Genomic DNA, 11,956 nt, shown 5'->3' on the forward strand with positions numbered 1-11,956 from the left:
TATTCAGAGTTTCAGACCTTTATACAAAATTACATTAATTTTTCGTGGTCAACTAATAAATTGAAGTAAAAGTACATTATGTTTGGACTCTGTAAAATACTACCGTAATTGTGTCGGATCATCCGAAAGTGCACTAATTTTGAAGGATCCTACACACACCCGGCGACATCTTCGGAGAGTCCGAACAACATAGAGAGTACATGTATATTAATTACTTTATCATGTATATTGATACATATAATGTGTATTACTAAATAGGAGTGTGCATTCGAATCGGTTTATCGATAAATCGAATCAATTATTTGTTATCGAAATCGAAATCGAAAAAATCGAAACCTTATTGAAACGATAACGATAAGCATATGTACAAATCGATAATCGATAAGTAATTATCGATAAGGGTCAAAATCGATAGATCGAATGCACACCCCTAGACTGTAGACACTTGTTAAATGAGTAATTACCTATTTGTGTAGATTAATATAACATACATAATGTATATATATTCCGCTACTATTTTGAAAGCGGCTATACAATATTATTTTCCCTAATCTATACCCTTTCCTTTACCCTAAGTCCCTTACCCTATTATTTCCTCTACCAAATTTAAGGAATGATCATATTTAAGGATCAAGTGAATGAAGTTCAAATTAATGGAAAACAGAATTAGCCGTGATGATGTGTTTTGTTTTGTTTTGTTTTTTTTATACCGTTGGAGTGTTGGTGACATACATTTGATCCCTTACTTTAGTTTTGTTGCATGTGCTTGTTGACACAATTTTTATATTATAAATGGTGTTCCTCTTATTTTAGCTTCTTTTTGTCCATATTAGTTAGGCGCATTTATAGCGATATACTTCCGTGGAATCCCGCAAATTTTCTTATTGGTGTAATCGATAACCGAATCGATAAGCCCCCAAAATCGATAAATCGAAACCGAAAAAATCGAAACCTTATTGAAACGATAACGATAAGCATATGTACAAATCGATAATCGATAAGGGTCAAAATCGAATCGATAAATCGAATGCACACCCCTATTACTAAATACTTAAGCCCAGTTTGACCCTAGATTTTGCCAAATTTTTTCCAAATTTATTTTTGGAAAAATACATGTTTGTTTATATATTTTATCCATATTTTGGTAAATTTTCGAATTCCAAAATTCAAATCTCAAAACCAACTCAAGAGTTGTTTTTGACCCAAAATATTACTGTTTGGTTTTAAAAAAATTCAAAAAATGTCCCAAACTTATGTGCTTTTAAAAAAAAAAAAATCCACTTTCCATTATTATGATCAAGCTAATCCATATTTACCCACTTTTCCCTCATTAAACTCGCGCGACTTTGCCCTTCCTTATAAATATAAAAAAACCTTCGCCAAAGTTCTTGTGTCAATATGTGGCAATCCACCGCAAAGACAAAATTTGAAGGTAATTTGTTAAAATTTGCTAATGTTTGTAGAAATTTCTTCAAGTTTGTTTCGCTTGTTTTATATGAATTTTCTTCAGATTTGTTTCGTTTGTTTTGTATGAATTTTTTTCGGAGTTGTTGGGTATTTTTGATAGCTTTTAAAATTTATGGGTATAAGTCACATTTCATATTTTAAAATATATATATATATATATATTAAAAACTTATGTCAAATTTTTCATTTTCAAACCAAAATTCGCTCAAAGTCGGACAAATAAAATTTTGTAATCTATGGCTAAACACTAGGTTATAGACTTGGAAATATGTGAATAGGTTTGAACTTCATTTTCATACTACCTTTTTTCTTCCTTTTTGCAGTTCTTTATATGACTACTTTTCAACCATATGGCAAAATCCTGGATTTTCTCTCCCTCTCATTTTCACTCTTTTAAAAGCCTTTCCGTTATATCTTTTTCCCTTAGTTAATTTCCATTGTCTTCTCCCTCCTTCCTTCCTTCACCCCCACCCCCCTTCTCCACCCCCACCCCACCCACAAAACACAAACTCTTCAAAAAATGGGCAAAGCAGTAAGGTGGTTGAAAGGGTTGTTTGGGATAAGAAAATTAGAGAATAACCACAAAGAAACTGAAGAAAAGGAAAGAATTAGTACTACATGCTTTGGCCATTCAGGAAGAGACACCACCACCGCCACCGTCACCGCCACTTCCACCGCCGTCTCCGCCGCTGCCGGCAGATTGTGTCACAACCCCACCACTATACCACCAAATATTACACCTGCTGAAGCTGCGTGGTTAAGTTCTTTTTATGGTCAAGATTCTGATAAGGAACAAAGCAAACATGCAATTGCAGTGGCAGCAGCCACCGCTGCTGCAGCTGATGCTGCTGTCGCTGCCGCACAAGCGGCGGTGGCAGTGGTTAGATTAACTAGTCAAGGTAGAAGCACTGCCGTGTTTGGCCGTGAAAAGTGGGCTGCTACAAAGATTCAAACCGTCTTCCGTGGATTCTTGGTACCTACAAATCTCATAATAATTGCTTAATCATATGTTCATACTATAGTACTACCTCTTTATTTAATGTAACTCATTAATATGGTAGCCTTTGTATTTTTAATTAAAGTACTTAGGGGTCGTTTGGTTTGCGAACTATTATAATCCTGAAATTATAATTCGGAGATTAGAATTTCATATTTTATATAGCATAGCTATTATCAAGATTTTCATATAAAATTTATCGCGATATTAGCTAATGTCTACAACTAAATATGAAATAAATATACTTTTAAATTTTATGCTAAAAATTAATATCCTTATCCCGTTTTCAAAACGACCTCTTATAGTGGATTTATCCGTCTTAATTCTTTTTATTGGTCAAATACCTAAAAATATTTTTTACTTTTTGGGTATTTAGAGTCTTTATCTGTTGTAATATCATATTGAATTTTACACTATTAAAAACAGAAATTAGCGACAGATAAATTTAGTAGCTAAACAACAAAATCTAGCGCTAATCCTCCTTAGCAATGGATTAATGACAGATTATCAAAAAATTTTATTAGCTACGAGCAATTTAGCGATATATCATTGGCGACGAACTTGATACCTAATTTCAGTTTTTTTAGTAGTGTTATGACCATCTTATTTAAAAGTTTTAATCGTTAGAGACATAATATTTTTATTACTTAATTATATTATGTCTGTCCGATTTTCTAATAATTTTTTTTAATGAATTTTTGTTGTTTAAATGTGAAACAGGCAAGAAAGGCATTGAGGGCATTAAAAGGATTAGTGAAACTACAAGCATTGGTTAGGGGTTATTTGGTAAGAAAGCAAGCCACTGCTACACTTCATAGTATGCAAGCTTTAATGAGAGCACAAGCTAGTGTTCGTGCCCAAAAATCTCGAGGAGGTTTCTTCATAAATAATCAAAGTTCTCATCCCCAATTTCAAGCCAGAAAATCAATTGTAAGTCCCTTAATTTAACTTTTTAAAATTTTAATGTTGTTAAAATACGGGTAAACTGGTAAAGTTGTTGTCATGTGACCAGGAGGTTACGGGTTCGAGCCGTGGAAACAACCTCTTGCAGAAATGCAGGGTAAGGTTGCGTTCAATAGACCCTTGTGGTCTGGCCTTTCCCCGGACCCCGTGCATAGCGGGAGCTTAGTACACCTGGGTTGCCCTTTAATGTTGTGAAAATACGGCGAATTCAGAATCTAGAATCTAGAATTAGTGAGTTCTGAATGATTATAAAATCTTATTATATGTTTGTATACTTTACGGTAAATTCTTTTTTATATATTTATATATTGTTAAACGTGAAATCAGCCAGCAATGCTTGCATCGGAATAGACTGCTTACATCACATCCCTTGGGGTGCGGCCCTTCCCCGATCGCTACGTGAATACGTGATGCTTAACTCTGTGCACCAAACTGTCCTTTTTATATTTTGTTGAATGTGCAGAACACGTCCTAGATCTGCCTCTAACTTCCGACTTAATTTGTAGGAACGTTTTGAGGAATCAAGAAGTGGCCATACAATGAAAAGTCATAGCAGAAGGCTATCTGCATCATTTGAGGCTAATAACATAAATGCAAGTGAAGAAAGTGCAAAAATTGTGGAAATGGACACTGGAAGACCAAAGTCAAGATCAAGAAGAACGAACACTTGGGTTTCTTCTGATTCTTGTGATGATTCTTTCAAACCAATGCCAGAATTTGCAGATTTAGCCATAACAGCCCAAAGTACACCAAGGTTTGCAAATTCTTGTGGTTCAAACACACCAATTACACCAGCCAAAAGTGTTTGTGTGGAAAGCTATTATTTTAGGAATAATAATAATTATTATGACAACAATAATAATTATTATTATCCTAATTATATGGCTAAAACACAATCATTTAAGGCTAAATTAAGGTCCCAAAGTGCTCCAAAACAAAGGCCAGAGAATGTAATTTGTCCTAAGATGAAAAAAGTGTCATTAAATGAAATGATGGAATCAAGGGCTTCTTTAAGTGGTGTAAAAATGCAAAGGTCATGTTCACAAGCTCAAGACAAAATCAATTTCAAGAATACTATTATGGGTAAACTTGGAAATTCAACAGAGTTCACAAGATTGCAAGAAGGTGAAAGAGACTATTCAAAATGATGAAAGTTTCAAGACAAAAATATTATTCCAAATATAGCACTTTTTAAAAGGCTATATTGTGGTTAACCTAGAAAGAGAATACTAGTTGATAGAGATAGAACAAAGGGAATGTATATAAAGTTATAGGCATGATGTGATGTTAAGATTGCATTGAACAAGTTTTCGAGGTTGATTTTTAGTATTAGTAATTGTAATTATTAATCTAAAGCATGTTTTATTTAACGTCTAATCATGTGAACAATCATTTCCTTTGATTAATATTAGCTATTGTTACTAGCTTTTGACTGCCCAAGCCACTCTAATGTCGTATTGAAGAATACTTGAACAAAACTTGATATATGAAGTCCTCGTATAAACATATTAAAAAAAGTTTTCATATAAAAAGGCGGATTCAGGGATTTCAATTATATGAGTTCAACTTTTAAGATTTTTAGCATTGAACTCATTATATTTTTAAAGTTATGGGCTTATATATACTATTTTGTTATAATTTAATGAATTTTGAATCCGCTCCTGCTCATATGCACGTGAATTTAAGTTATATAAATTGACAATGTAATATTTTTTTTTTATAACAGTTTATCCTGTGATAGGAGGGGTTAGTTTTGTGGCGCGTTACAGATTTTTTTTACGTCAGTTCTTTATGAAGATTTTTATTTTTATACGTAAGAGTAAGAGATGTGAATATATAAAAAAATCTAAAATAAACAAGTGTAAGTTGACTAGAAGCTATAATTAAAAAAAAAAATATTCAAAAGTAAAATGCTTTGTTTATTCATTTGAATCATTAGGCAATTTCTGTTTCTAAATGAAGTCAATGTAAACATTTGAGTTCACAAATGCCAATGCCACTTCTTGTCCTTTACGTGAAAGAATCAAGTGTTTGTTAATAAAATGCATAAATAATTCCTCAAATTATGGGTAAAGTCAGTTTCATATTTTTTTGAAAAAAATAGGACAGAGTTTGTTTGTCACTACACCAAAATTCATGGTAGTTGGTTTCAAAATTCAAAATGTAAATGATTGGATAGAAGTTTGTTATTTTTGGCTGAGAATAAGATAACTTTCAACATCATATGGCAAACATATTTGTTTGAATTTATTTGTCATCTTCTGGTGTCACTTGTGACTGGTGAGAAACTAAACAAAAGTAGTATTTTCAGTGGGAGGCGAAATTTGAATTTTAAGTTTATGGTTTCAGAATTTTAAAAAATACATTGTAATGATTTTTAAATAAATTATTTATTTATATTAAGTAAAAAATTTAACACGATACATAATTTAGGCCAAAATTATTAGGTTCTGCTTAAATTCCTCCCCTGTTCGGTTTAGTTATAGTAGGATATATTTTATTTTTTTGATATTGTTAATTTAAATCCTTCTATTTCTTTTTTGTTTTGGTCAAAGCATCAATTTCGTACACATACGCCATGTTCAATTTCGTTGACGCTTCAATTTTCCAACCAAAAAAAGAAAAGAGACGCTTCAATTTTCCAACCAAAAAAAGAAAAGAGACGCTTCAATTTTCACAACTTTCCTTTTAACTACTGGATGCTCAACAAGCAGGGGCGGAGCTAACCCATCGAGTATGAATTTGGCCGAACTCAGTCATTTTGATCTAATCTATATATTTGTCCTAAAGAATCCATCAAAACTTGAACTGTATTCCCTTGTTCTCCAGGTGAGTGCCTAATATATATAAATTATTAATTTAGAATCCAGTAACTTAAAAGGACTAAAACTCCGAAATCATAAACTTCAAATCTTCGCTTCGCCTCTGTCAACAAGATTTCTAAATATCAATTTTTCTGTCCCTTGCAGTCCAAGATATCAATTAGAAGATTAGTTTATTCCACGTTTAGTTAAATTTTTTAATTCGGAATTAGTAATTCCGATTGTTATACCACAATTATGGTATTATTCTATCTCACATTGAGGGTAAAATAATAATTTCCGAATTACTAAGGGTCTGTTTGGAAAGCCAACAGGTAATTGGAATTGGTGTAATTACAAGGTAGTAATTACACAGCCTAGTAATTACACAGTTGTGTAATTACGACGACATGTTTGTTTGTCATAGTGTAATTACAATGTAATCACAAGTTTACTGTTTGGTTGCACAAGTGTAATTACACTGTTAGATTAAATTTTAAATGAAGTGATTATCAAAACTTAAAAGTTAATATAATAAATATATGCCTATAAATTTTTATAAGTATAAATGATATTATATTTGGTATTTAAGATATATATTTTTCGTAAATATATATTAATTAGTAGTCATATATTTATAACTAATATTTGAAAAATAATTTATATATATTTTACAAATTAATAATATTTAGTTTGGATACTTACAAAAACTAAAAACATACGTTTTGTAAGAACATCATGGAATTCATGTTTGATAAAATAAATTAATATTTATAAATATAATGTCATAACATTATTCAAATATTTGACAAAATAATCTATTAATTCTAACTAAACAACGAACAACATGCAATGTGAGCCAACACTACTAAACAAGTAAATTGGAACCATGAATATAACACAATTTCAAAATCCAAAAAAAAGAAAAAACATTTAACATGTGTCAAATTCCAACATAATAATAGTAAGTTTCACTACAACTTAAGATTAGGAAATGTAATAAGTTTATAATCATATTTAACAACGAAATTTCACTTTAATTGCATCACTCGTTATATGCTAAGTTTGTTAATGACTCATTATTTCTAATATTAGGGGATGCAATTTCAAAAAATAGAATAATAAAATAAATAAGAAATAAATTATAAGCAATCACATGGAATCACTAGAAGTAAAGGTAGAGAAATAAAAGATAAAAATGTACAAAGAAAAATAGTTTTAAAATTTCAAAAAAAAATTAAAAAGTATAATAATAGAAATAAAAATTTATGAAGAAAATAAATTAAAATAAAACAAAAAGGAAAGAGACTAAAAAGCAATCTTATAATTACACAGTGTAATTACTACCAATTATCACCTCCCCTTTGAGAATTGGAGAGTGTAATTACACCCCTCCAATTACACCTAATTCCATGTTGATCAAGCAATTACTTGGCCAAACAAACATGCCAAACTGTGTAATTACACCCAATTATATCCAAATACAATTCCTAAGTGGCTTTCCAAACAGGCTCTAAAGGTGGGATAAACACTACAATGACAAAAATGCCCTTCTCCGAGGCTTTTCTTCGGAAGTCCTTTTAAAAAATTGAAGGTTAAAATAGGAAATAAACTTTATCTCAACTAATTTAGTATACATCAATACATGTTTTATATTAAATCGTCCTTATATTTCATCTTTTTAGTTCAATAAATCAAACATCTACTAATAAAAGTAATTCGCGAAATAATCATGTCACTATTTAATCTTCGTATTATAATCTTGTCATTATAATCCCAAAAATCGGCCAAATTCAATGTTTACTCTTTCTTGCGAGTATATATAGATTATATATTGATATACACAACTATACAAATATAATACATGAATTATATATAGATTATACATTTGCCGGCCATTTTTAGTTTAAGAAATTAGGTGAGCAGCTATTTGGGTTAATTCTTGAATAACTTGTTCCTCAACCAAATAACCCCTAATGGGCTTAAATATACTTGAAAAAATGGCATGGTATAACGATCTACTAAAAGAGTTGGTATAAAAAAGCCCTAGCTTTAGATATTGACACCCTATAGCCCAACTTTAAGTTTTTCTTTTTCTTAATTGATATATCATAGCCAAAATTAAATCAAAAGTAATATTCAGCACATCCCCATCTCTCATTCTTTAACGCTATTCTTCTCTATCTTCCCCAAATTCCAGATTTTTCGAATCCCCCAAATCTCTCTCTTCTTCTCCGATAAATACTCGGTTATGGTTTCTTCTTAATCTTTTTCTCAACTATTTCTCTATATCAAGAGTCTTTTGTAGAATTTCGACGAGAATATCAGCATTCTTTCCAGGTTGAAAGATGGGCAAAAATTCAACCTCTAAGATATCAAAATCTAAAGTAACAGTGGTCAAATCTTCATCACTTCATATCGATTGTGACTCTGATTTCGAAGTTACAGTGTTAAAGGGATCGAGTTCACCACATGGAATACATATTCGACATGATAATCAAAGGAAAAAATGGGTTGATGCAATGTATACTAAAGACAAAGGGAAAAAATAGCAAATGCGTCTGGTATACAACAAAATATTATTGTTAAACCCAAAAAGAGAAAGGGTGTTAGCACGAAGGAAGTTGAACGTGATAAACATCCTTTAAAGGTACTTTTTTAATCTCAATTGATTTAATATATTTATTCGATTTATTTTGTACATAATGTTAGCTATAGTTCTTTTCTTTGTTGTGTTGTGCTTGAAATATTAGGCCGGGATCCTTTCTACTGCTTAAATAAAGTTATCAGCGAAACCTGTGAATTCGTGCAAAGCGTATTTAAGCACTAGCATCCTTGTTTAATGTATACTTAGATGCTATGTGAATATAGAAGTTGAAATAAAAGGTTAGGCACCATTCTTTTTGTTACCAGTTCTTGTTAATTCCTTTGAATTTTCAGTAAGAATTGAAAGATTGAATTTTTCCTAATTGGTGCTTGAGTGAATGTTACGCCTTTCGCATAAGTAGCTCCATATCGTGTTTACATAATGACTTTGGGTGGTTTAGATCCATATCGTGGTCTAGGAATTGGCAAGTGATCAGCTTATCTTGCCCACCTTGTTCAGAATGAATTTTAACTCTAAACTTTCCTCTTTCCCTTTCATGTTTAACCCATAACATTTGTGTATTGATTTAATCCCCATACTTAACTACATATTTTTTCTTAAACCTTTTTTATTTAGTATGCTTTTCTTTTATATTTGATTTCTGTTAAAATGCAGCAGCTAAAATCTAAGATTCATGAAAATGTATTGAGCTATTCTTTCTGAAGATGTGTAGCTGCAGAGAATTTGGTGATGTTCACTTTCTACGTATATGGCTTAGTACAATTATTATTTTTTCAAAATGTAGAAATGAAATTTTCATGTCGCATTGGATACAAAATTATCCATTTCTTGTTGGAGCTCACATACCAATATTGAGGTTGTTGATGAGTTAAAGTCGAAATCGACTGATGAGCAGATTCAAATGATTAGGAAAACTTGTTTCGGCTATTTCTTCGATTTGCCTCCTGTTATTGTTTAGGATCAGGTCATATGGTTCTTAATGTAGAGGGAGTTGTTTCAAGATAGTGATTATGAGTTTTACGTCAAGATCAATCATAATACCTTGTGTTTTGGGATTAGAGAATTCGCAATTATATCTGGACTAAGGTGTGTTGGTGTGGTCAACGATGAAGAAACTTATAGTGGATATAATAGGCTCAACGATGCTTACTTTTCTGATCGTGATAGAGTATCAAAGGATGACCTTATTGATTGGTTTATAGCAAAGAGATGGCAGTCAGATAATGACGCTCTAAAAATTTTGTTATTGTACTTCATATACACCTTCTTATTTTTCACAGTTAGTAAAAGATCATTTGTAAGTAATCGAAATTTTATCTGATTGAGAGTGAGAAATATGAGCAGTTTCCATGGGGAATGTTGTATTTGAATCTTTGATTGGTTCGGTGAGAAATAAGTTTAGATTCGTAAAGAGGTTTCATAGGTTTGGCAGTTTACCACTTGCATTGCAGATTTGGGTTTATAAGTGTTGTTCTGAAGTAGACCCTAATATTGCCATTTGCAAGCTGAGTGTCACGCATCCTAAAATAGAAAGGCCCGACTTTGAGAAATTATGCAACGGCGTGTTGGGAGAATCAAGGAACAAGGTAACATCGTGAAATTTATATTTGCACTTTAAAGTATTCTGTACATATGCTAAAATAATTGTGATATTTTTATATTTACACTAAAACACAATGATACACATTTCCATGCATAATAATATTCATTGTATGATGCTTGATATACAATTTTTGTGTAGAATTTTTGTACTTATCATCATAAATTGTTGACTTTTTTTATTTATTGTAGTTGGTGTTTACAAATATTTCTGCAACCGTGGGTGAGTTAGGTGCATTATATTTGCCCATGAATGTTGAATATGCTTATACAAAAAGGTGTTGTTTCTGAGAATGTTTGTGAAATTAATGTCGATGAATTTGGTTTCATAACTCCACCTCCGTAAAGGAGCAACAACCAGCAGCAAACAAATATAAATAGTAGTGCCCCTAATATCATAGTCTTTCGGAGAAAAAATATACAGTGAGTGACTATGAAAGGGTATGTTTGTTTTCAACTTACATTTGTTGAAGCACATGAATATTTTACCAATAAATAATTTTATTTTTGAACTCTGTTCAGTTGAGAAGGGAATTTGAGTCTTTCAAAAAGTATGTGATGTAGTCATTCGAGAAAGTATTTAATGATAATATACTCGCACACAATTTCGATCAAAGATCCAATGAGAATGCTTTTGAAAAGGTAAGAATTCTTTACCGTTAATATTTTTGAATGTTCATTCATTTCATTTTAATAAATGTAATTTTTTAGTATCGTGTTCTAATTGTGTTCAGCTTAGTAAGGAATTTTTTCATTCAAGAAGTATGTGATGGACTCTTTTGCTACATTATTTGATGAAAATAACAATATTCATAACGGAGTCTCTGCAAAGAGTGATGCAAAGGTATTCTAATCTTAAAAAGAATAATTTATTTAAATATTTTAAATTTCAACCATTCATATATTTATTTTGTATAATTTATGAAATTATCATATTTACTAAATGTGTAACAGAGTGTGGAAAGGTTGATGAGCATAGACAAGATTCTCCTAGTAACAATCACGATCAAGGTAATAATGATGTCGTTCATGTGCATGAGGCCACCCAAATGAATTTAGTTTGCCAAGACAACCAGGGAGATACCAGTGTTCTTCATGTTATATTTGGAGCAATGTTATATTTTCTTAATTATTTTACGTGTTTATACAATCAATACGTAAAGTTTTTTAATATCTTTTATGATATGTTTAAATAGACTAGCTGGATAGTGTGCCAGAATGTCAAAAAGATTTTCCTACGTTTGATGGTGGTGATATATCCGATTCCAAGGGAGTCTCAGATTGTTATACATGAACAAACTGCTGTGCAAATAGCTGTTGACGTGCCAAATGACCCACTGCTAATACCATCCTCAAGAATAAGACATATTGGAAAATATGAGGAGTCTCCATGTATAGGGTAAAATATGCTATGCCAAGTGGCCGCTTAAAAGAAAGAACGTGGAACCGAGGGTAATTATCCTGTTTGGCACCGTAGGGAATGAAACTCATAAAGAGGCAATAAATACCTTCCACCCAATG

The 11,956-nt window shown here is 31.4% G+C and overlaps 1 protein-coding gene and 1 long non-coding RNA gene across 3 annotated transcripts; both read left to right on the plus strand.

The window, feature by feature from the left end:
* Positions 1-1,946: 1,946 nt before the first annotated feature.
* Positions 1,947-4,851, plus strand: LOC109242963 (protein IQ-DOMAIN 31-like). The gene is made up of 3 exons (XM_019409856.1): positions 1,947-2,440; positions 3,185-3,394; positions 3,934-4,851. The coding sequence occupies exons 1-3, from the start codon at positions 1,988-1,990 to the stop codon at positions 4,573-4,575; spliced, it is 1,305 nt and encodes a 434-aa protein (XP_019265401.1). The 5' UTR covers positions 1,947-1,987; the 3' UTR covers positions 4,576-4,851.
* A 3,483-nt stretch (positions 4,852-8,334) lies between these two features.
* Positions 8,335-11,630, plus strand: LOC109242964. 2 transcript variants are annotated; one of them, XR_002070469.1, is made up of 3 exons: positions 8,337-11,077; positions 11,170-11,279; positions 11,390-11,630. It is a non-coding gene; the product is annotated as an uncharacterized LOC109242964 (long non-coding RNA). The 2 variants fall into 2 exon arrangements; XR_002070468.1 differs by having other exon boundaries at positions 8,335-11,279.
* The last annotated feature ends 326 nt before the right edge of the window (positions 11,631-11,956 follow it).

The sequence above is a fragment of the Nicotiana attenuata genome, unplaced genomic scaffold (genome assembly GCF_001879085.1).
Source record: "Nicotiana attenuata strain UT unplaced genomic scaffold, NIATTr2, whole genome shotgun sequence".
In the NCBI taxonomy this organism is placed as follows: domain Eukaryota; kingdom Viridiplantae; phylum Streptophyta; class Magnoliopsida; order Solanales; family Solanaceae; genus Nicotiana; species Nicotiana attenuata.